This window comes from Anolis sagrei, chromosome X, assembly GCF_037176765.1.
Source record: "Anolis sagrei isolate rAnoSag1 chromosome X, rAnoSag1.mat, whole genome shotgun sequence".
NCBI classification, from domain to species: Eukaryota; Metazoa; Chordata; class Lepidosauria; order Squamata; family Dactyloidae; genus Anolis; species Anolis sagrei.
Window position 1 is genome coordinate 79,703,037 of NC_090034.1, and position 26,663 is coordinate 79,729,699.

General features: G+C 42.5%; 1 protein-coding gene across 1 annotated transcript in view; it reads left to right on the forward strand.

Moving 5' to 3' along the window:
- ELOA (elongin A) overlaps nt 1-26,663 on the forward strand; it is a 54,683-nt gene that overhangs the window by 15,892 nt on the left and 12,128 nt on the right. The window contains exons 3-7 of the mRNA XM_060784252.2: nt 8,597-8,715; nt 11,819-13,004; nt 20,295-20,409; nt 24,107-24,262; nt 25,961-26,058. Of these exons, the coding sequence (XP_060640235.2) occupies nt 8,597-8,715; nt 11,819-13,004; nt 20,295-20,409; nt 24,107-24,262; nt 25,961-26,058 (1,674 nt within the window). The remainder of the gene's footprint in view (nt 1-8,596; nt 8,716-11,818; nt 13,005-20,294; nt 20,410-24,106; nt 24,263-25,960; nt 26,059-26,663) is intronic.

Genomic DNA, 26,663 nt, shown 5'->3' on the forward strand with positions numbered 1-26,663 from the left:
ATTTGCGCTGTTGACAGGAGCGAGAGCAGGGCCTCCCCGGATGATCTTAGATTATGAGGTGGGACATAGGGGTAGATGCGTTCGGACAAGTAAGCTGGGCCAGAACTATATAGAGCTTTATAGGTCAAAACCAGCACTTTGAATTGGGCTCAGAGGTGGACCGGCAGCCAGTGGAGCTGGCACAAGAGGGGGGTAGTATGCTCCCTGTATGCCGCCCCAGTTAGTAATCTGGCTGCCGCCTGTTGGACTAGCTGAAGTTTCCGAACCATCTTCAAAGGCAGCCCCACATAGAGCACGTTGCAGTAATCTATTCGGGATGTAATCAGAGCATGGACCACCGTGGCCAGATCAGACTTCCCAAGATACGGGCGCAGCTGGTGCACAATATTGAACATAATTAAAGCATATTGATTAATCACAAAAACAATATGTTTGGGGAAGTATTGACAACAGCTGATGGGATTTGCAGTACCTTCAACCAATTCAGCTCTGACTTCCACAGATGACTGAGACCCTTATGAATGACAGACCTGAACCAAATTTGGCACACAGAACCCCCATAGCCAACAGAAAATATGGAGAGGTTTGGGGGGAATTGACAGTGATTTAGGGGAAATGTAGTTCACCTACATCTGGAGAGCACTGTGAACCCAAACTACTATGGATTGGTACCAAACTTGGTACAAATACTCAGTATGCCCAAATTTAAACACTGGTGGAGTTTGGAGAAAACGGACCTTGATATTTGGGAGTTGTAGTTGCTTAGATTTATAATTCACCTACAATCAAAGAGCATTCTGAAGTCCACCAACAATGACATTTGCTTTTCAAATGGTGTATTGTTTCACTTTGTTTATATTTTCTTGTGTACAAAATTCTGAACGGTGCCTTGAGAATCAGGTCCTGACTAAAGGAAGCCATAATCCAGGTTTGTTCTCCCAGAGGGACTAGCAGGAGAAGTTTCCTTAGTGCCTTTCCCTCGAAAGACATTTGAGAAAAACTCTACGATGAAGATCCACCCAGAGGAAAAGTGTTCTTGCCATACAAGGGAACAACTGACCGCATAGGGAAGCTGATGAGGAAACACAACATACAAACCACCTATAGACCCACCAAGAAAATCCGACAAATGCTACATTCAGCAAAGGACAAGAGGGATCCTCTCACCTATGCAGGGGTCTACCGTGTAGCATGCAACTGTGAACAAGTCTACATAGGGACCACCAAATGCAGCGCGCAAACACGGATCAAGGAATATGAAAGGCACTGCAGACTACTTCAACCAGAGAAGTCAGCCATAGCAGAGCACCTGATGAACCAACCTGGACACAGCATATTATTTGAGAACACAGAAATGCTGGACCACTCTCACAGCCACCATGTCAGACTACACAGAGAAGCCATTGAAATCCACAAGCATGTGGACAATTTCAACAGAAAGGAAGAAACCAATAAAACGAACAAAATCTGGCTACCAGTATTAAAAAAACTCAAAAATTACAACAGCAAAACAACAGAGAGTAAACAAACAAGGACATCAAATCACTCTCAACAAAAGATTCCCCCCAGGCACTTCCAAGCCATTAAATGCTAATCAAGGTGGTCAGTTGAAACATTCACACCTAGCTCCAGCAGAAAAAAAGTCCTTTGTCCCACCCTGGTGATTCCACAGATATATATATATATATATATATATATATATATATATACCTTTTTCCTACTTCCAACAGACCTCACTACCTCTGAGGATGCTTGCCATAGATGCAGGCGAAATGTCAGGAGAAAATGCCTCCAGAACATATAGCCCGGAAAAACCTACAACAACCCAAAAACTCTACCCATCTGTAAGAAGTAGTTGAAGTGTGTAAAGCAGAGTTTCTCAATTTGGGGGTTGGGACCCCTGGGGGGGTCGCGAGGGGGGTGTCAGAGGGGTCGCCAAAGACCATTAAAAAATACAGTATTTTCTCTTGGTCATGGTGGTTCTGTGTGGGAAGTTTGGCCCTATTCTATAGTTAGTGGGGTTCAGAATGCTCTTTGATTGTATGTGAACTATATATCCTAGCAACTACAACTTCCAAATGGCAAGGTCTATTTTCCCCAAACTCCACCAATTTTTGCATTTGGGCATATTGAGTATTGGTGCCAAGTTTGCTCCATCAGATCCATCATTGTTTGAGTCCACAGTGCTCTCTGGATGTAGGTGAACTACAACTCCAATACTCAAGGTCAATGCCCACCAAACCCTTCTAGTATTTTCTGCTGGTCATGGGAGTCCTATGTGCCAAGTTTGGTTCTATTCTATTGTTGGTGAAGTTCAGAATGCTCTTTGATTGTAGGTGAACTATAAATCCCAGCAGCTACAACTCCCAAATGACAAAATTAATCCCCCCGGACCCCACCTGTGTTGAATATTTGTGCCAAATGTTGTCCAGTGATTCAAAATGCACCCTGAATATTGGATATTTACATTATGATTCATAACAGTAGCAAAATTACAGTTGCTAAGCAGCAATGAAAATAATTTTATGATTGAGGTCACCATGACATGAGGAACTGTATTAAGGGGTTGCGGCATTAGGAAGGTTGAGAACCACTGCTCTAAAGGAAAGCTGATGTTAGTCATCCTGCTTGGCAAGAGTTGAGGAGGCCGCAGAGCCCTTTGTCCCTTTTCGGACCAAGTGAGAAGAAGCTGGTGGCCTTTTTCTTACTTTAGATCAGAGCCATGCAACTTGGTTAAGGGTGGGAATTATGTGGCTACCCGCATGTTCTTTAATTCAACTCCCAGCATCCAAATCCTTGTCATGGACTGTACTGGCTAGGGCTGCTGGGAATTGTAGTCCAAGAGGAATACTGCAGGATTCCTTGACCCCTGGACAGCACCCGTCAAGGCTTGAGAATGATGGGAGTCGTACTGAGTAGCAATTTGTGTGTGTGTGTTCCTTGCTGTTTTAAGTATACCAATAATAGGATTTCCATTTGACTTTTTGGGCATCTTTGTGGTCCCTTTGCAAGAATTAATTTGGAGACCTCCAGCCTTGAACCACTGCTGTCATTGCAGGCATTGTGTGTCTGAACTCTATCCTAGAATTGGAAGAGATGCTTCAGATTCTCCAGGGAAATAAATAGATAGATAGGCAGAATCCTAGAGTTGGAAAGGACCTCCTAAGACCAACCCCCTTCTGCCGTGAAGAAAGACACAATATGACCCCTCCTGACAGATGGCCATTAATTAAAATGGGCTGTAAATAGTCTCTAAAATAGTATTCTAAAAATGTTTTTGAAACAATGATAAACAGTTCCACTTTGTCTCCTATTCTATGCTAATAATATAATAAATAATATATCCATATAATATTTATGATATTATAATGTAATACAATATAATACTAATAAAAATGATACAATATTATAATTATATATTTTATATTACATGTAATATTACTAATAATATTGCAATATAATGGTATAGTACAATATAGTAATATATAATACTGATATTGTACTATGCTAATAATATAATATATTGTGTGTGTGTGTGTGTGTGTATATATATATCTTGTAAGCTGCTCTGAGTCCCCTTCGGAGTGAGAAGGGCAGCATATAAATGTCAATCATAAATAAATAGTCAGAGTTTGGAAGAGTTACTCATTTGGATTCCAGAATCTGCCAGCCACCAGATCAAAGGGCTGGAGAGTTGTGTTTTTTTTTCTTTTTTAAATAACTTTTCCAAGTTCTGGCACAAGTTTGCCCCCTTGATTTAAGTCACGACCCTGGCTTGACAATTTTGATTTATTGATTTATTTATTTACTATGCTTCTGTACCACCATTCTCAGCCCAAGGGCGACTCATGGCGGTTTACAAAGTGGCACAATTCGATGCCCACAGCAGTACAAAGATAATTTAAACATTAAAACATTTAACATAGATTAAAATTCATTACAAATAACATCAATAAAACATAATAAAAAACCATAAGTTCTCCGCATTTCATTACCAATCATTATCCAGTCGCATTGTCCAACTGTTCCGAGATCAGAGTTTAACAGCTACACTGCGTTTGGGAAAGCCTGCTCTTATAGCCAGGTTTTAACTTTTTTGCGAAACGTTAAGAGGGTGGGGGCCGATCTAATGTCCCTGTTCCACAACTGAGGGGCCACTGCTGAGAAGGCCCTGTCTCTCGTCCCTGCCAGTTGAGCCTGTGAAAATGGCAGGACCGAGAGCAGGGCCTCCCCAGAAGATCTTAATTTTTTAGAGGGTTCGTAAGGAGATATATGTTTGGACAGGTAAGCCGGAACCATTTAGGACTTTATAGGCTAAAGCCAACACTTTGAATTGTGCTTGGTAGCAGATTGGCAGCCACTGGAGCTGGCGCAACAGAGGAGTTGTGTGCTCCCTGAACGCCGCTCCTGTTAGCAACCTGGCTGCAGCCCATTGGACCATTTGAAGCTTCCAAACAGTCTTCAAAGGCAACCCCACGTAGAGAGCGTAGCAGTAGTCTATATGGGATGTAACCAGAGTGTGAACCACCAAGGCCAAGTCAGACTTCCCAAGGAACGGGTGCAGCTGGTGCACAAGTTTTAATTGTGCAAAAGCTCTCCTGGCCACTACCGAGACCTGGGGTTCTAGGCTCAGTGATGAGTCCAGGATTACTCCCAAACTGCGAACTTGCGTCTTCAGGGGGAGTGTAACCCCGTCCAACACAGGCTGTAACCCTATTCCCTGTTTGGCCTTTCGACTGACCAGGAGGACCTCTGTCTTGTCTGGATTCAATTTCAATTTGTTCACCCTCATCCAGACTGTCACAGCGGCCAAGCACCGGTTCAGGACCTGGACAGCCTTCTTAGTAGCAGGTGGGAAGGAGTGACAGAGTTGGACATCATCCGCGTACAGATGACATCGCACCCCGAAACTCCGGATGATCTCTCCCAACGGCTTCATGTAGATATTCAATAACATGGGAGATAGTATTGACCCCTGAGGAACCCCACAAGACAGTGGTTGTGGGGTTGAGCAGAAATCTCCCAACAACACCTTCTGGGAACGACCCTCTACTGCAGAACAGTACCTCCAAGGCCCATTCCTGCGAGGCGTCCCAAAAGGATACCGTGGTCGACGGTATTGAAGGCTGTTGAGAGGTCCCCCTGTCTAGCTCCCGGCGTAGATCATCCACTAAGGGAGCAATAATTCCACTAAGACAACAATTCCTGTTCTCTTTTTATGCACATAACCTTTTGAGCTATGCTTGTTGAGCTTTCCTTGCCCATAGTGTACACACAGCTTTTCTTACCTGGTCTCTAGTCAAACCAGTTTTGTATATCTTCACAGCATTTGTATATCTTCACAGCATTTGCCAAGAGCCTCTAGAAAAATGGTCCAAGTCCTTCAGTCGTGTGGCAAACCCTATGGCATGCAGGAGATGTAGAGTTTTGGTGTGAACTTTTCTAGCACGCCTATTAGATATCACCTGTGGAAAGAAACCTCTCCTTTCCACCCTCTTGCCTTCCTTCTCCACCAGCCAAGAGAGATTTTGAAACTGCTTTGAAAGTAATCCTTATTCTTTTTAAATACAGTCATTGTGTGTTAACAGCCTGAGGGCTGCATTCAACCTTTGGAAGTCTTCTGCCCATGACTCCCTGAGCCCCACAGTTTTGACCGTTTCCCCACCATTGCCTTGAAGAAGGTTTGGTCAACTGGAGCATGGCGGAGGACCGCTCTTCCCCTTCCCTCCGTCTCAAAGGTGCAACTGAATATCTCTGTTTTCATCCACGCCCTTCCCCAAATGACAGCAGGATTGTGTGTTTGGGAGTGTTTTGTGTGACTGAATATTTTCCAAAGAGATTTTTGAAGCTCTGAGGATCCGATGAGGAGTTTCATGGGTTGCAGAAATGGGCCGAGGGATATATTTCCTCATCTCTTCCCCAGAAACCACGATCTTCAATTGAGTAACCTCTGCTGCCTGAGCCTGACTTCCCACTTGCCTCATTTAGGAAGGCTCTGAATTCTGCCATTGAAAGTACAACTTTTCAGGACATGAAGCTGGGTCTCTTGGTTGTGGAGTCATGAGATTTTGGAATTACTTCCTTTTGCATTTGTTTATTTGTTGATTCTGCTCCTCGATGTGCAGATATTATTTTGGTCCTCCTCTGTAGTTCTTTCAATTTATTTATTTACTTATTTATTTACTTTATTTATATACCGCTTTTCTCAGCCCTCAGGCGACTCAAAGCGGTGAACAACATCAATACAAAACATCACGAGACAAGTATAGGGCAATTAAAAACAATTGTAACATAAATCATTAAACATCCGTATAACAATCATTAGCGCCTCAACAGTAAAATCAGAATCCAGTCTCATCATCCATTATTCCGTATTCCTATTTTCAATTACACTGTTTAATCAAATGCTTGTTCGAACAGCCAGGTCTTCACTTTCCTCCAAAACGCCAGCAGGGAGGGGGCCGATCTGATATCTGCAGGCAGGGCGTTCCACAGCTGAGGGGCCACCACTGAGAAGGCCCTGTCTCTCGTCCCCGCCAAGCACGCCTGTGATGCAGGCGGGACAGAGAGCAGAGCCTCCCCAGATGATCTTAGTGTCCTAGTCGGTTCATAGGAGGAGATGTGTTCGGAGAGGTAAGTAGGGCCAGAACCATTTAGGGCTTTATAGGCTAACGCCAGCACTTTGAATTGTGACCGGTAGCGAACTGGCAGCCAGTGGAGCTGGCGCAACAGAGGAGTAGTATGCTCCCTGAGTGCTGCTCCTGTTAGCAACCTGGCTGCCAAACGCTGGACCATTTGAAGCTTCCGAGCAGTCTTCAAAGACAACCCCACGTAGAGAGCGTTGCAGTAGTCTATACGGGATGTAACCAGAGCATGGACTATCGTGGCCAAGTCAGACTTCCCAAGGTACGGGCGCAGCTGACGCACAAGTTTTAACTGTGCAAATGCTCCCCTAGTCACCGCTGAAACCTGGGTTTCTATCTCACTCTCTATTATTTACTGTCTATTCAAATATCTATATCTTTGTTTTTCTGTTTTTGATTACCGTATATAGAGTTTTTCAGCCCTTTTTTAGGCTGAAAAAGCCCCCCTCGGCTTATACTCGAGTCAAGGTTATTTATTATTTTACTCTGTTGTTATTATTATTGCATTTATTATTTTACTCTATTATTGTTATTATTACATTTACATTATTTTACTTTATTATTTTTATTACATTTATTATTTTACTCTGTTGATTATTATTTGAAACATAACAAGATTAGTACACAGCAAACAAGATCACAGTGCTGGCTGTTGTATTAGATCACACGTCGGACACTTCCCAAGTGTCTAGGACTGTGTGATATATCGGTGAATAATGCATGCAGATCCCAGTAAGGTGGCCTCCTGCAGCTGACAGATTGTAATTTTGTCAGCGCCAATTGTGTTTAAGTGCAGGCCAAGGTCTTTAGTCACTGTACCCGGTGTGCCGATCACCACTGGGACCACCTTGACTGGCTTGTACCAAAGTCTTTGCAGTTCGATCTTTAAATCCTCATATCGTGTCAGCTTTTCCAGTTGTTTCTCTTCAGTCCTGCTATCACCTGGGATCGCAACAACGATGATCCGTACTTGGTTTTTTAACTCCATTGTGAGACCAGGAGTATTGTGTTCCAAAACTCTTGTCAGTCTGAATTCAGAAGTCCTAGAGTAGTTTGACGTGTCCATTTTCTGTAACTTTTTCAGGTTTGTGGTCCCACCAGTTCTTTGTCACAGGCAGATATTTGTGGCACAAGTTCCAATGAATCATCTGAGCAACGGTGTTATACCTCTGCTTGTAGTCTGTCTGCGCAATCTTCTTGGAGCAGCTGTGGATGTGATCTATTGTTTCATCTACTTCCTTGCAGAGTCTACACTTGGGATTATTACATTTATTATTTTACTCTATTTTTATTATTGCATTTATTATTTTACTCTTATTATTATTACATGTATTATTTTACTCTATTATTATTACATTTATTATTTTACTCTATTATTATTACATTTATTATTTTACTCTATTGTTGTTGCATTTATTATTTTACTCTCTTTATTATTATTGGAAGGATACGTAAGCATATTTACATTGAAGAAGGTTAGAATAATGGTTTAATTAGAATTGGATAGTCTTATCTTAAATTACAGTTTTATATAAATATTCAAAAACATTTAGCTTCAATTAATGTAATTTTATTGGTATCTATTTTTATTTTAAAATTTACCAGTAGCTGCTGCATTTCCCATCCTTGGCTTATACTCGAGCAATACATTTTCCCAGTTTTTTGTGGTACAATTAGGTGCCTCATCTTATATTCGGGTTGGCTTATACTTGAGTATGTATGGTAATTTGCATTTCATGGTTTTCTGCTGTATCACTTGAGCCTTTCTAGGGATGAAAGTTAGACTATAAAGCAATAAATAAGCAAAGGCTTTTTTTAAAGTAAATAATTAAGTGTTGTTTGTTTATTTTTTTTAATTGGATGGGGGATAATGTTATCTATCTTTCAGTATAAGACTGGATACATACATACTTAAATGCCATCTGATCTGGCTTTCTGCCTCTTTTCTGCAGGAGACTGGGGTAGGGAAGACGGTGAACGGTTTACGGAAACACGAGCAGGTTGGAGATTTTGCCAAGAACTTGGTGGCGAGATGGAAGAAACTGGTGCCTGTCCCACCAGAGGCTGTGCGGTGAGCCCCTTTTTGCCCTTGGTGGAATCTGGGTGTCGGGTTGGTGGCTTTCGTCCACACAAAACTGTAGACACATCTTGAATTGATGCACAGTTCCTCAAACCTGTAGGATTATGTACTAGCTAGAGGGGAACTGAGCAGAAAGGTGTAGGCATATTTTGGTATCGAAATATGAAAGAAAGAAGAAGCTCCTGTCACTGAAAGCTGGGATGTTGTATAGATATGTGAGACCAGTTTAGCTATATCCTCAGTCCTAAAGACTAGCACTTTGGTCCTCAAATTTAAATGCAGGTTAAGCATCCACTACCTGAAAGTGTTTTGAATTTCAGATTATTTTGTTTTTTCAGTTTCTGGAATATCTGCAAAATGTGGTATGGTGCGAATCCACATGTCCCATCATAGCATAGATACTTATATCTCTCTCTAGCCTTGTGCCTCTTTCCAGCTTTTCACCTTTTCCATTCGCATTAGCACCGGGTATTTATTTGTTGCATCAGGGCAACCAGTCAATTCTATTACATTTCTAACAGAACAAAACAAACAGACAAAATACAAAATTTGCGAGTTTGGTAATTGATTAAATATCCTTTGAACAGTATCTGGCCACTTGGTGTGCTTCTGGTGTTGCCGCAAGAAGGTCCTCCATTGTGCATGTGGCAGGGCTCGGGGTGCATTGCAGCAGGTGGTCAGTGGTTTGCTCTTCTCCACATTCGCATGTCGTGGATTCCACTTTGTGGCCCCACTTCTTGAGGTTGGCTCAGCGTCTCGTGGTGCCAGAGCGCCGTCTGTTCAGCGCCTTCCAAGTCGCCCAGTCTTCTGTGTGCCCAGGGGGAGTCTCTCATTTAGTATCAGCCATTGGTTGAGGTTCTGGGTTTGAGCCTGCCACTTTTGGACTCTCGCTTGCTGAGGTGTTCCAGCTAGTGTCTCTGTAGATCTTAGAAAACTATTTCTAGATTTAAGTCGTTGACGTGCTGGCTGATACCCAAACAGGGGATGAGCTGGAGATGTCTCTGCCTTGGTCCTTTCACTATTGGCTGCTACTTTTCGGCGGATGTGAGGTGGTGCAATACCGGCTAAGCAGTGTAATTTCTCCAGTGGTGTAGGGCGCAGACACCCCGTGATAATGCAGCATGTCTCATTAAGAGCCACATCTACTGTTTTAGTGTGGTGAGATGTGTTCCACACTGGGCATGCGTACTCAGCAGCAGAGTGGCACCGGGTGGCCCAATGAAATAATAATAATAATAATCATCATCATCATCATTATCTTTATTTATACCCCGCCACCATCTCCCCAAAGGGGACTCGGAGCGGCTTACATGAGGCCAAGCCCAGCGATACATTACAGCAAAATAAAATATAAACAACAAAAATAACATTACAATAAAATAAATACACCATTCAAGTAAAATGAACAGTGCAAAATAATATAATGGAAAATCAAACACAGTGGGCGGGTCAAATGCATGACATAAAATGATAAAACTCTGGTTGAGATAGCAATGAAAAAGGTATATTTGTGGGGGAGGAGCTCATAGGGGATGGAACAGTGGAGCTAGACTTTCAATAAGGTTGGGGGAAGTGCAATATGAGGAAAACACTGTGGATGAAACAACAGGACTGGAATATATGGTCACTCTCCAAAGGCACATCGGAAAAGCCAAGTTTTTGATTTTTCTTAAAGGCTGCTAGGGTGGGGGCTTGCCTAATCTCACCAGGTAGCGAGTTCCATAGCCGGGGGGCCACAGTGGGGAAGGCTCTCTCCCTTGTTCCCACAAGTCATGCCTGCGAAAGAGAAAGGGGCGAAAGGAGGGCCTCCCCCAAGGATTGAAAGGAATGTTCAGGTTTGTGGTAGGAGATAGGGTCGCGAAGGTAGGCAGGTCTCAAACCGTTTAGGGCTTTATAGGTGATAACCTGCACCTTGAATTGGGACCGGAAAATAAACGGCAGCCAATGGAGCTCCTCAAACAGGGGGGTTGACTGTTCCCTGTAATTCGCCCCAGTTAGTAGACTGGCTGCCTAAAGTTTGACCAATTGGAGTTTCTGGGCTGTCTTTAAGGAAAGTTAAACCTTTGTGTGGGCAGGACTGCTGACCGACAGTTTGGCGGTTCGAATCCGGGGAGAGCGGGTGAGCTTCTTCTGTCAGCTCCACCTCCCCATACAGGGACATGAGAGAAGCCTTCCACAGGATGGTAAAACATCAAAACATCCGGGCGTCCTCAGGGCAACGTCCTTGCAGATGACCAATTCTCTCACACCAGAAGTGACTTGCAGTTTCTCAAGTTGCTTCTGACATGGGGAAAAAAACCAAAACCATTTCCATTCACTGCTTGGGTTGCGCTTGGGACACAAGGCTAAAGGGAGTCTGAGGATCTGACAGGTTGAGGATATAAGGGACTTGATACCAGTATTCAGGTCAAAAGATACAATGCAAAGTGTACAGGCGATGTTTGGGGATGCTGCCAGCTCCATGCTTCTACTTTGCAAATGAATGATTAAGAATTCTGCAGCTGCTGCCTTGAAAGTGGAAACAGGCAGTGTAGGTGGCAAAAAGTTTTGGATTTCTGGATTAGAGGCACTCAGCTTGTGCAAAGGTAAAGGTTTTCCCTTGACATTAAGTCTAGCCGTGTCCGACTCTGGGGGGTGGTGCTCATTCCCATTTCTAAGCTGAAGAGCTGGTGTTGTCCATAGACACCTCCAAGGTCATGTGGCCAGCATGACTGCATGGAGTGCCATTACTTTCCCGCTGGAGCAATACCTATTGATCTATTCACATTTTTTCGAACTGCTAGGTCGGCAGAAGCTAGGCCTAATAGTGGGAACTCACCGGATTCAAACCTCTGACCTTTCAGTCAGCAAGTTCAGCAGCTCAGCAGTTTAACCCGCTGTGCCATCAGGGGCTCCCAACTTGTATAGACTATATAAAAACTCAGGAATCAGTGTTGCATTCTGGTTCTGCCTTATTCAGAGAATCATAGAGTTGGAAGAGATTGCAAGAGCCCTCTAGTCTAACTCAATGAGCTAGAAATGGCCAGCCTCAGCATGAGTAAGACTTCTTTTCCATATTAAATCAGTCTGAGTGACTCCTCTTTCTTTCCTTAAGGCACAGTCTTGAGCCTGCAGACCGCAGCTATGACCGAAGCATCCAGAGGAAGCGGCAACGCAATCCTTCCCCCAAAGAGGAGGAAGAGGTGGAGCAGGACTACTCAGAAGCTTACCAGCCTTCTTCCAGCCAGTCCTACCACCTGGAACATGGGACAAAGAAGACCAAGAGATACTCAGAGCCCGAGAGAACCCATGAAACTGTGAGCTATGACATCCCGGAGGACAGGACGTGGGACCGAGAGTCCCCGGTGCTCTCCGACCAGGAGGGCTCTGATTACGGACAAACAGCCTCCCCTGAGCCAAGCGACACCCCTCAGGAACTGTATGCGGACTTTTGTAGAACTGAGGAAGAGGAACGAGAGCAGAAATCTCTTCATAGGAAGGCCACTAAGGGCCACAGCTCTCATGATAGGCAGGAGGGGAACCACAGTAGGAATTTCAGTGATGCCCAGGACAAAACCGGCTCAGGTCGGAGCAAGGAACACAAGTCTTCTCACAAGGAGAAGCAGCGGCTAGAAGCCAAGGGTGAGGACAGGGGAGCTACTTTTGACCTTGAGCGGATGCACAAGAGTTCCTCCAAAGAGTCCTCCCAAGAAACTGCTTTGATGGGCAGCAGCAAGGAGAGGCCTAAGACCTTGGATAGCTCCAAGCGAGAGAAGAAAAGGGAAGGTGGCAGCGCCAAGAAGGAAAAACTGCACCTTGACTCAGAGGAGACGTTGGACGATCGTGTGAAGAAGCCAAAACACTCAGATTCAGATAGAGCCAAACCCGAGAAAGTGAAGCTCAGTGACCGGGAGAAGCTGAAACCCGAGGGGGATTCCTCTACTAAGAGCAAAGAGAAGAAGTCTTCTGGCAGTTTAAAAAGCTCGGAGGGTAAACCCAAAGCCCCCGATTCGCACAAACGAACAGTCGCCTTCTCGCCTCCAAATCCTGGGGAGAGAGAAGCAGAGGATGTGTATGAGCGACCTACCATGTCTTTCGAGTCCTACCTGAGCTATGACCAACCCCAGAAGAAGAAGAAGAAGGTGGTCAAGCCCCCACCTCCTGTCCCCGAGAAGGAGAAGGACAGAGGGCATGGCAAACAGAACGGTTCCAAGGCGAGCGCGAAGAGCAGTGACACAAGCCAAAAGCCCCAGAAGCAGAGCAGTGAAAAAAAGGCAACGGGGGTGCCCAAAGCAAAAAAGGTGAGTCTTATGCCACGGGGTTGCACTTTTCTTCACAGCAGTATTCAGAGGAATGTTTCTCCCCTATCAGGCAAAGTGGAGTATTTCATTTTGAGCACTCTCAAATGCCAGTAGAATGGGAGGAGTGGGCTGGGCCTGTTGGCTAGAATACAATGGATGTAGGTTTGTCCTGCCCCTAAATTTTCAGTTGATAGTGATCTTGGGTGAGTGGGCTTATTAACAAAAGATGTGTATAAATGCACATCAGAGTAACTTATCAGCAGCAGCATGACCCAGCACCAGTAGCCAAAAGTTAGAAAATAACAAAAACGCACAGACCAATGTTATCTCTTCCATAGGAGGCTTTTGCTTATAGCAAAATAATATGGTTGCACTATTTACAAGAACAAGGTTTCCATAACACAAATAAAGTTCTTTACACTTCCTTCTTTGCTTCCACACTGGGCTTCCTTCTCATGCAGATAAACAGCTTCGCTCTCACAGAGCCTTCTCTCACATCGAAGTTACAGAGGAACTTCACACAGTAGCTTTACACACAACAGCCTTCACACTGGATCTTTTTACACACAAGGACTTCAACCCAGGGCTTCTTTCACCAAAGCCTTCTCACACCTGGTCTACTAACACTGAGGCCTGCCTCACACTGAGGCCTTTCTCCCACTGAGGGCTCTCTCAGACTGAGGGGACCTAACACTGAGACATACTAAGTAACAGACACTCGTACTTATATTAAACTTCAGCTTTTGCATCCATTTAACCCTTTCAGTTCTTGACTCACATTTTTGTAATTAAAATTACCTAGTTAATTTTTAATATTTCTGACAAATGATGCACATTGTGCATTTAAACTCAGAGTACAACTGCAGGCTTTCCTGAATCAGTCAGACTTAGTAACACTTCTCCATACCTTGGTCACTTGTTGTTTAGGAAAGTGCTGTGCACTTGATGTGGTGCCTCCATTAGAAAAATAAAGTTGTACAAAACATAGCTGCTTGTCCAGAATTTGCAAACATTTACAATATGAGGCTTAAAACTGCCAACCCAGCAGGATTAATGACCATATCGGCTACTGAATTCTAGATGATTGATGTTTAAAAACCCTTTCCAAGCTCCAAAGCCATTGAGAAACTACAGCACTCAAATAGGGAGGTGGAAAATAATTGTTCTTAGTCCTCTGGTCTCAAGATGTTGGCTTTACCTGTTGAAACTCTGGATGTTTAGGCTTTGCTTGATTAGCACACGAGGGGGGTTTCTTCTGCATCACTCCCACATTGCAGTATGAATGGCCAGAGAGTGTTCATCCCTCTTTCTGCTTTTAGGAAAGGTATCCGTATGACTTCCTACCCTGGTAATTGAAACGGTTCGAGCTGTGTTGTTTTTACATCTGGGATTCTCTTTTTAACTGCATTCTTATTGTTTATACCTTGAGGGATGGGAAGATGCAATCTTTGTAAATTCCATCTCTTTTAAGTGTGTTCTCAGGTCTCTGGGCCCCCCACACCTTCACCCCTTTACATTTTTAATGCATTAATGAAGTGTTTTCTCCATGACTTTGAAGGGAACTTTTGCCTTATGAGAGGGGTGCCATACAGACCATTTCACTAGTTAAGAAATAAACCTAGAAGCAGATATGATCCTTTATTAGTCTTACAACTCTTGGTCCCCCTTTGCCTCTGTTTCTTTCACTTTCTTGTTATTTTTTGGACAGAGATGGCGTTGGTCGCCTTGGTGGATGATCAGTGAAGAGAGCTAGACGGGGAATGTGTCCCTACTAATTCTCCTGGACCTCACAGTGGCTTTCAATACCATCAACCATAGTATTACATCTGGGCCTTCTCTCTATGATGGGGCTTGGAGGCATCGTTCTAGAGTGGTTCCAGTTCTTCCTGGAGGGTCAGACTCAGATGGTGGTGCTGGGAGACTCCTGTTCGACTCCCTGGCCGGTGGTCTGCAGGAACCTTCAGGGTTCAATTTTGTCCCCCATGCTGTTCAATATTTACATGAAACTGCTGGGAGAGATAATCCAGAGTTTTGGAGTTTGGTGTCAAATTTATATAGATGACACCCAACTCTATTACTCCTTTCCATCGAATGCCAAGTATTCTGTCCTGCCCCTAAACCAGTGCCTGTCACTGGTGATGGACTGGATGAGGGCTAATAAGTTGAAATTAAATCCAGACAAGACAGAGGCACTTCTGGTCTGTCAGAAGGTGGATCAGGGTGTGGGATTACAGCCTGTGTTGGATGTGGTTGCACTCCCCCTGAAGGCACAGGTTTGCAGTCTGAGAGTGATCATGGAGTCATTGCTGACCCCTGGTGTCGCACAGTTAAAACTTGTGTGCCAGCTGCGACCATACTTTGAGACACCAAACTTGGCCATGGTAATCCACGTCTTATTCACATTCTGTCTGGACTACTGCAATGCTCTCGGTGTGGGGCTGCCTTTGAAGATAGTTCAGAAGCTTCAATTGGTTCAGGTATTGGCAGCCAGATTGCTAGCTGGAGTGCCGTACAGGGAGCTGACAACTCCTATGTTAAGGCAGCACTACTGGTTGTCAGTCTGTTTCCGGGCTAAGTACAAAGTTATTATTACCTGTAAAACCCTAAACAGTTTGGCTCCAGACGATTTGAATAACCGCCACTCCGTGTACAAACCAACTCGAGTGCTGCAGTCTACGGAGGAGGCCCTCCTCTTGGTCCCGCCCTCGTCTCACGTACGACTGGCAGAAATGAGAGAGAGGGCCTTCTCCGTGATGGCCCCCAGCTCTGGAACTCCCTATTGGAAATTCCATAACCTATTGGAAATAACTTCATCCAGTCTCTGGGCACATATTTGTTTGGCAAATGGGAATCTCCATGAACATAGAGACCAGCTTTTGAAAAACACTAGTCAAGAAAAGCATGACCTTGTTAGAAGTGAACTCTTTGAACAAGTGATATTCACAAGCATTCATGCAATGGCACACAGGTAACTCAGCTGTTAAACTGAAGAGCCATGTCTTTAAACTGCCAAGGATAAAGACATCCCACTACATAAAAAATATTTGATTAGCAGAGGGTGGTTGTTTCTTTGAAGTTGAAATTTGCAGTTGCCTAAAAGATATACACTTCCTTAAAACCTCTTGGTTGAAATATGCACTCAGAGATTAAAAAAACCCCAAAGTTTTCTTGAAAAAAATAACATATTTTGTTTATTCATAAACAACTTGTATTGATTCACCAGACAGGCACATTTCTTATTAAAGTTTAGTTAGAGATAGGTTGTACGTAGTTCTCTGTGTTGAGAACACAGGATATCATTCTTTATCAATAGTCCATAGTCTTTAAGTATAGTTGTACTCACTGAAGTCCATAAGTCATACTTCTTTATTGAAGTCCAAGCAGCAGCCTGTTTTCATTGAAGACCAAACACATACATCCACCTCCAATGAGGTATTCAGCGACACATCCACCTCCAATGAGGTGGTAAGCAGACTGAATACGAAATGAAGTCCTGAGTTCGAACATGCTCACTATAAACTTATTCAATTTCTCTTTATCGGAACATTATGATTTGGTATGGACTATCTCCGTAGATGTTTTAGGAGTACATTTTACCTTTAATAATATAGCTCTATGAGATTTACTTCCAAGTAGGTTTTATGCAAGAGTGGAAGGAATTAGTACACTGTGTTATTTCTCTTGAAGAGTTGTATATATATTGTATATACTCAAGTATAAGCCTAGTTTTTCAGCCTCTTTTTTAGGCTGAAAAAGCTCCCCTTGGCTTATACTCGAGTCAAGGTTATTTATTATTTTACTCTGTTATCTATATAAATAAAAATGCAATGTTCGTTTGTGGGATTAACATAACTCAAAGACCATTGGACGAATTGACACCAAATTTGGACACAATACACCTAACAATCCAACGAGTGTCCATCACCCCTAAACACGCACGCACACACAAAACCCCAGCGGAACAGACTTAGCCCCCCCCCCCAAATACACAATATATACATATACACCTACAGTCATATACTTATACACATGCACACATTCATACACACACACACAAATACACACACGCACATATATCCATGCACACATACATATATACATATACACATGCACACACATATACATATACACACAAATATGCATATAGACAAGCACACACATATACACAATATATATGTACACATATCAACACACAAATACACAAATATATACACACATATATACACACACATATACACACACACACATATATGCACAAATATATATATATATATATATACACAAAACACATATACACAGACTGGGCCACAGCAACACATTATACATTATCATGTATTATTTTACTCGCTTTATTATTATTACAATTACAGCATTTTACCCTATAATAATAATAATAATAATAATTACATTTATTATTTTACACTATTTATGATTATTATTACATTTATTATTTTACTTTATTATGGCATTTATTATTTTACTCTTTTATTACATTTATTATTCTACTCGATTATTACTGTTATTATTGCATTTCCATTATGTTACTTTATTATTATTATTATTATTATATTTATTTTTTTACTCTCTTTATTATTATTGGAAGGATACGTAAGTACATTTACATTGAAGATATGATTTAATCAGAGTTGTGCAGTCTTATCTCAAATTACAGTTTTATGTAAATATTAAAAAACATTTCTCCACCTGATGCCTCAATTAATGTAATTTTATTGGTATCTATTTTTATTTTGAAATTTACCTGTAGTGGCTGCATTTCCCACCCTCGGTTTATACTTGAGTCAATATGTTTTCCCAGTGTTTTATGGTAAAAGTAGGTGTCTCGGCTTATATTCGGGTCGGCTTATACTCGAGTATATACGGTACATACTTGGTTTCTCTGTGTATACCTGTGCATTACTTGCACTTGCAGTATAATAACATGTCTATAACACCACCCACACCAAAGAGGTAAGTCAAACTAGCAAATCAACATAAACATAGAATATAGGTTAGCAAATACATACATTAACAAACAAACAATGAAAGGCTTGTGAGGTTGCTATTTCTAACACTCCCTTCCTAAAGAATTAAAAATGGCCCCCTCTGTCCTGTCATTTAAAAGGCTTTTTAAAACACATGTATGCACTTTAGCCTATGGAGAGGAACAGGACTAATAACAACAACAACAGCAACAAGAACAAAACTCTATTTGTATACCGCCCTATCTCCCCAAGGCGACTCTAGGCGGTTTCCAGCATATAAGGCAAAACATTGAATTGCCCCAAAGGAAAATCATACAGAGAAATAAAAATAAACATCATAAAACATAAATTCCTGCTAAAACATACACACACAAAAACCAATTTCATTATAACTCCATCAGATGGGTTCAAAATACCAGTGGTCAGGATTAACAAATGGACATGGCCAACTATAAAGGGCTGGGCGAGGAATCGTACAATAGCATATCATAGGGCCAGGGAAGTGGATAAAGTGCAAAACACAGGACTGTCTGATGGCCTAAGGGCCAATCATTCTCAAAAACCTGCTGGAACATGTATTACACCTCTATACGTCCCGCCTTGTTGTTGAATATCTATCTTTGTTAATCTGCTGTACACTATCTTAATCCCAATTACTTTAGTGGGATTGTAAGAGTTTTAATAGATTTAATATGTTAAATGTGTTAATTGTATTATATCATGTCTATTTAAGCTGTTTTTTTTATTTGTTATACATTTCACTGGCATTGAATGTTTGCCACTGTATTTTATATTGTTGTAAACCGCCCTGAATCCCCTTGGGGAGGTAGGGTGGGCTACAAAGAAAATTCTTCTTCTTCTTCTTCTTCTTCTTCTTATTATTATTATTATTATTATTATTATTAGACTAGCCATCCCCTGCCACATGTTGCTGTGACCCAGTCTGGTGATCTGGATAATGAAGTAACTAGAAAGTGTTGGTTTCTAATATATGTGATTTCTTTATGTTTGAGCATAAACAATATTTCTTGCTGTTTCTTTGTCAGTGTTGATGTAGAGATTGTCTGGTTTGCCTACTCTGGAACATGCAACATATAATCATCCTTCTTTAGGAGTCCCTTTCAAATCTATAATACTATATCTCTGTGTGTGTGAATCATATATATCTATTTATATCTATGGCTGGATGGCTCTTTGTCAGGAGGGCTTTGATTATGTTTTCTTGCCCTGGTGAAGGGAGTTGGACTGGATGGCCTTAAGTATTTTCTGTTGGTCATGGGGGCTCTGTGTGGGAAGTTTGCCCCAATTCTGTCGTTGGTGGAGTTCAGAATGCTCTTTGATTGTAGGTGAACTATAAATCCCAGTAACTACAACTCCCAAATGTCAAGGTCTATTTTCCCCAAAAATCCACCTGTTTTCATATTTGGGCATACGGAATATTCGTGCTAAGTTTGGTTTGGATCCTTCATTCTTTGAGTCCACAGTGCTCTCTGGATGTAGGTGAACTACAACTCCCAAACTCAAGGTCAATGCTCACCAAACCCTTCTAGTGTTTTCTGTTGGTCATGGGAGTCCTGTGTGCCACGTTTGGTTCAATTCCATCATTGGTGGAGTTCAGAATGCTCTTTGATTGTACGTGAACTATAAGTCCCAGTAACTACAACTCCCAAATGTCAAGGTCTATTTCCCCCCAAACTCCCATCTGTGTTCATATTTGGGCATATGGAATATTTGTGCCAAGTTTGGTCCAGATCCATCATTGTTAGAGTCCACAGTGCTCTCTAAATGTAGCTGAACTACAACTCCCAAACTCAATGCCCATGTTGGTCATGAGAGTCCTGTGTGCCACGTTTGGTTCAATTCCATCATTGGTGGAGTTCAGAATGCTCTTTGATTGTAGGTTAACTATAAATCCCAGCAACTACAACTCCCAAATGGAAAAATCAATTTCTTTGAGTGATGGTAACTCCTTGGGTTAGTTGGTGTCTTGTGGCCAAAATTGGCGGCAATTCGTCCAGTGGTTTTTGAGTTCTGTTAATCCCACAAACGAACATTACATTTTTATTTATATAGGTTATTATTTTTCTTCCCACTCCCATGAAAGGTAAGTTTGTGAACTCCTTGAGAAAGAGGCTCTTTTGCTTATGTGACCAGAGTTGCACTATATTTCTCTCCCTTCCTTTTAGGCCATCCATGGGCCATATAAAAGTATCTGCAATATGTGCAGTATGTGCGATAAATAGCCTAGTTGGCTGGTATTTCTATATGTCCTACCTTTCAAGCTCACTTCTTATTTCCTTTCCTCTAGATTCCCATTGATGTGGTGCCAACGCTTCCCGACATCCCTTTGCCTCCAATCCAGGCCAATTATCGCCCACTTCCTTCGCTTGAATCAATTCCCCTTGCCCAGCCAAAGAGGAAAGGTAGGTCAGAAGCCAACTGTGCCAAATTTGCTTGGGACCATCCTTCATTCTTGTTGATATTGTATAGACTCTGGCAGAATATTTTTCCCTGTGTGACAGACGTCCATCACTAAACGAATTCTGTGAATTTATTGTCATTCAGTCCCTTGCACCTTTACTCTGTTGTTCATCCAGCGTGCAGCTTAAGGCATTGAAAGTCTAATGATTCAATTCTGAAAATTAGTGGGCAGGGGAGAGTTAGCATAAGGCTGAGTTTTAAAATGCAACAATCCAATTACTACCTTTCTCTCAACTTTGCTCAACGGGGTTATACTCCCCCTGAAGATGCATGTCCGCAGTCTGGGGGTCCTTCTGGACTCATTGTTGACACCCAAAGCTCAAGTGTAGGTGGTGGCCGGGAGGACCTTCGTACAATTAAAGCTGTGATTGTACCTTGAAAAGCCTGACTTGGCCAAGATCGTCCATGCCTTAGTTCAGTGGTTCTCAACCCTTTGACCAGTAGCTGGCCACTTGGAGTGCTTCTGGTGTTGCTGCAAGAAGGTCCTCCATTGTGCATGTGGCAGGGCTCAGGTTGCATTGCAGTGGGTGGTCTGTGGTTTGCTCCTCTCCACACTCGCATGTTGTAGATTCCACTTTGTAGCCCCATTTCTTGAGGTTGGCTCTGCATCTCGTGGTGCCAGAGCGCAGTCTGTTCAGCGCCTTCCAAGTCGCTCAGTTTTCTGTGTGCCCAGCAGGGAGTCTCTCATTTGGTATCAGCCATTGGTTGAGGTTCTGGGTTTGAGCCTGCCACTTTTGAACTCTCGCTTGCTGAGGTGTTCCAGCGAGTGTCTCTGTAGATCTTAGAAAACTATTTCTAGATTTAAGTCATTGACGTGCTGGCTGATACCCAAACAAGGGATGGGCTGGAGATGTCTCTGCCTTGATCCTTTCACTATTGGCTGCTACTTCCCGGCGGATGTCAGGTGGTGCAATACCGGCTAAGCAGTGTAATTTCTCCAGTGGTGAAGGGCGCAGACACCCTGTGATAATGCGGCATGTCCCATTAAGAGCCATATCCACTGTTTTAGCGTGGTGGGATGTGTTCCACACTGGGCATGTGTACTCAGCAGCAGAGTAGCACAGTGCAAGGGCAGATGTCTTCACTGTGTTTGGTTGTGATCCCCTGGTTGTGCCAGTCAGCTTTCGTATGATATTGTTTCTAGCACCCACTTTTTGCTTGATGTTCAGGCAGTGCTTCTTGTAGGTCAGGGCATGGTCCAGAGTTACTCCCGGGTATTTGGGTGCTCTGCAGTGCTCCAGTGGGATTCCTTCCCAGGTAATCCTCAGAGCTCGGGATGCTTCTCTGTTCTTGAGATGAAAGGCACATGTCTGTGTTTTAGATGGGTTGGGGATCAGCTGGTTTTCCCTGTAATAAGCAGTAAGAGCACCTAGAGCTTTGGAGAGCTACTACTGTACTGTACTGGACTGGACTACTGTAATGCACTGTACTGTACTGGACCGGACTGGACTGGAGTACTATAATGCACCCTATGTGGGGCTGCCTTTGAAGATGGTTTGGAAATTGTAGTTAGTGTAAAGGTCGGCTGCCAGATTACTAACTGGAGCTAGCTCTAGGGAACATACTATGCCCATATTAAAGCAGCTTCACTGACTTCCAACAGTTTTCCAGGCTCACTTCAAGATGCAGGTTATTACCTACAAAGCTCTATATGCTTCGGGTCCAACCTATCTTCAAGACTGCATCTCTTTCTATGAACCAGCATGGGCCCTTCTCTCAGTCCCACCACCATCTTTAATGCAGTTGATGGGGATGAGAGAGAGGGCCTTCTCTGTAGTGGCTCCCTGTCACTGGAATACCCTCCCAAAAGAGATTAGCTTAGCACCCACACCTGGATCCTTCCATTCCAGCCAAAAAACATGGTTTTTTATGCAGGCCTTTAGCCTCGAGTAGGCTGAAATGAGCCCATATGAGGTTGATACTTTGGCACTTTAGTTATATACTAGCTATCCCCTGCCACACATTGCTGTGGCCCAGTCTGGTGAGCTGGAAAATAAAGTAATGAGAAAATGTTGGTTTCCGATATATGTAATTTCTTTATGCTTTGGGGTAAACAGTATTTCTTGTTGTTTCTTTGTCAGTGTTGATGTAGAGATTGCCTGGTTTGTCTACTCTGGAACATGCAACATATCATTGTCCTTCTTTAGGGGTCCATTTCAAATCTATATCTATGTGTGTGTGTGTGTGTCTATTTATATCTATAGCTGGATGGCTCTTTGTCAAAAGGGCTTTGATTACATTTTCTTGCCCTGGTGAAGGGAGTTGGACTGGATGGCCTTAAGTATTTTATGTTGGTCATGGGGGTTCTGTGTGGGAAGTTTGGCCCAATTCTGTCCTTGGTGGAGTTCCAAATGCTCTTTGATTGTAGGTGAGCTATAAATCCCAGTAACTACAACCCCAAAATGTCAAGGACTATTTTCCCCAAACTCAATTTGTGTTCATAATTGAGCATATGGAACACAAGTTTGGTCCAGATCCATCATTGTTTGAGTCCACAGTGCTCTCTGAATGCAGGTGAACTACAACTCCCAAACTCAAGGTCAATGCCCACCAAACCCTTCTAGTGTTTTCTGTTGGGTCATGGGACTCCTCTGTGTCACGTTTGGTTCAATTCTATCATTAGTAGAGTTCTAAATGCTCTTTGATTGTAGGTGAACTATAAATCCCAGCAACTACAACTCCCAAATGACAAAATCAATTTTTTGAGTGATGGTCACTCCTTGGGTTAGTAGGTGTCTTGTGGCCAAATTTGGCGGCAATTTGTCCAGTAGTTTTTGAGTTATGTTAATCCCACAAACGAACATTACATTTTTATTTATATAGATTGATGGCAGCTAGTTTTAACCATAGAAGGTATGTGTTTTTAAATTGGGTATTTTATATTATTTTATGTGTTGATAGTGGTGGTTTATAACTTTAATGTGATACTGTTTTATACTCACGTACTGTTGATGTTTATACTTCACTTGCAGTGCCTTGTAAGCTGCCCCAAGTCCCTTTCTGGGAGATGGAGGCAGGATATAAAGAAAGTTTATTATTATTTATTATTCATTACTATCAGTGTTTTGCCAGGCAGCATGCTCTAGTTTGATGATGACGATAGTGAAGATGATGTTGGTGTTTATGTTTATTTATAACCTGTTTTTTCTGTCTACAACAGAGACACAAAGCGGCTTACAATAAAATTAATGTCATACAGTTTGGAACCTAAAAATATACAAACATTACAATCAAATAAAATATTAATATTAAAAACAAGCATTTAAAATCCTTAAAACTGATTAAAACATACTCAGAACTATAATTCCCTAACTTGATCTTTAAAACCTCTGTTTTAAAAAAAACCTGCATGAATAAAAAGGATAGAAAGGGTAGGGCCATTCTAGATTCCCTGGGAAGAAGGGTGTTCTAGAATCCTGGAGGTCATAATTTAGCCTTTGTGAGTTTTTCCCCCTAATTCTTTCTTAATCTGTACGAATTGGTGACCACCACTGCATCTGAGTAACAAATTCCATAGTTTAATTCTGTGCAGTTGGAAAGACTCCCCTTTGTCTCTCTAAATCTCTGCCATAGAAATCTCTTCCATGAACCCTCCTTATCTTGGCACACCTTCACTCTGTTATTTCCCTGGTTCTGTAGCTCTATCTTCCCCCACCGAGGAAGATGAGGCCGGCTTCACGGGACGCAGGCTGAATTCGAAGATGCAGGTCTACTCGGGCTCCAAGACTGCCTACCTTCCAAAGATGATGACTCTGCATGAGCAGTGCATCCGGGTCCTGAGCAATAATATTGACTGTGAGTTGTGTTTGACCATATTGAGTTATCTGGGGGGCTTTGTGGTTGTCCAGTTCTGTTTAGATCTCACATTCTGGGATTTGTACGAAAGGAATACTAACTTTTCCCAACTGTAGATACTATAGTAGCCTGTTCTGTTTGTAAAATAAGTGTATGTCTTGTTGGGCGAGTGGGCTTATTAACAAAAGTCCCTTCTCATAACTTACTAACAGCAGTGTGACCTAGCACCAGTAGCCCAAAGTGATAAAAAGAACAAAAACACACAGACAAATAGGTAAGTTCTTGTGGGTTTTTTCGGGCTATACGGCCATGTTCTAGAGGCATTTCTCCTGACGTTTCGCCTGCATCTATGGCAAGCATCCTCAGAGGTCAGACTTCACCTCTGAGGATGCTTGCCATAGATGCAGGCGAAACGTCAGGAGAAATGCCTCTAGAACATGGCCATATAGCCCGAAAAAACCCACAAGAACTTAGTGATTCCAGCCATGAAAGCCTTCGACAATACACACAGACAAATGTTATTTCTTCCATAGGACACTTTTCTTTATAGCAAAATAATATGGTTGCACTATTTACAAGAACAAGGTTTCCATAACACGAACAAAGTCCTTTATACTTCCTTCTTTGCTTCCACACTGGGCTCCTTTCTCATGCAGATAAACAGCGTCGCTCTCACAGAACCTCTTCTCACACCGAAGTTACACAGGAGCTTCACACAGTAGCTTTTACACACAGCAGCCTTCACACACAATGGCCTTCAACCTGGGGCTTCTCTCACCAAACCTTCTTACACACCAGGCCTACTCATACTGAAGCCTACTAATACAGAGACCTTCTCATACTGAGGCCTCTCTCACTGAGGCCTACCTCATACTGAGGCCTCTGTCACTGAGATCTGCTCACACTGAGGGCTCTCTCAGATCGACACCACCTAACACTTTGGTGAACTAATACTGAGGCCTACTTATACTGAGGCCTACTAACACACTGAGGCCCTTCTACGATAGAGACCTCTCACAGAGTGAGGGCTACCTCAGACTGAGGCTTATCACACTAAGGCCTATCTGTTTTGATATTGCTATTGTTTATTGCTTATTGTGTATTTTCTGTTTTTGAGTTTATTTTAACTGGTTTTGTATTGATTATTGTTATCGCTTTTGTTTATTGATGTGCTGTGGGCTTGGCCTCATGTAAGCCGCACCGAGTCTCTTGGGGAGATGGTAGTGGGGTACAAATAAAGTATTATTATTATTATTATTATTATTATTATTATTATTATTATTATCTAACTGAGGTCTGCCCACACTGAGGGCTCTCTCAGACCGATTTTTCCTAACACTGAGGTGAACTAACACTGAGGCCTGATTATACTGAGGCCTACTAACACACTGAGGCCCTTCTCCCACAGAGACCTCTCACAGACTGAGGACTACGTTAGACTGAGGCCTCTCTCACTGAGGGTGGCTAACACTGAAGGCTCCCTCAAACTGAGGGCTACTAAGCTTATATAGAACTACAGCCTTTGCTGAGTCATTATATCCATTTAACCCTTTCAGTGCCTGACTCACATTTTTGTAATTAATTGAGAGTGCAACTTGTAGGCATGGAGATGATATTTTGAACAATGGGTTCAACAATCTGATATGATTTTAAACTCTGGCTCCTCTTTTCTCCCCTACCACTTTCTTTCTCTCTTAGCAATCTACGAAGTGGGAGGTGTCCCTTACTCTGTCCTTGAACCGGTCTTGGAGCGTTGCACCCCAGAACAGTTGTACCGCATTGAAGAGTGCAATCACGTGAGTGTCCCAAGAAGGGGGAAATGGGAGGCAAAAGGTCTTTCTGAATATTATTTTTTAAAATGTCAACCATCCTTTGTGATTGAAGCCTCAGTATTTGCAGCAAAACTAGCACCATAGCTTGGCTGTTGTGCCATAAATGTCAATATACCTCCCTACCACCTATGCTTCATGCAGCATTGCCAAGCAGGTTGGTTTGCAGCCCAAGTATATGGAACTTCTCATGACTAAAGTGTCAGTCAGCAGGAGACCTGAGTCCAAATTTCACCTGTTTTGATATTAGGAGATAGCTTCAAACAGCCCCTGTTTTTGGTTTTCAAGCTAAACTCGCAGCAGTTCAAAAGTCAAAAAATACAAACTTTAAATATTAGATTACAAAACATAGGCTGATGACACTGTTCAACGGAGAAAAAGTTGTGGGCCTGAAAATAGTTGTTCTTTTATGATTTTGGGGTGCTGAAAACGAAAATGACATTTAAAAATGTATATTGGCTCTAGTTTTTATGATATAAGCAATCATGTGATCATGTATGGTTGAAAAAATGCATGTTGCGACTTACAGTATGGAAGATTCTAGAAAGTTGTGGGCCTGAAAATAGCTGTTC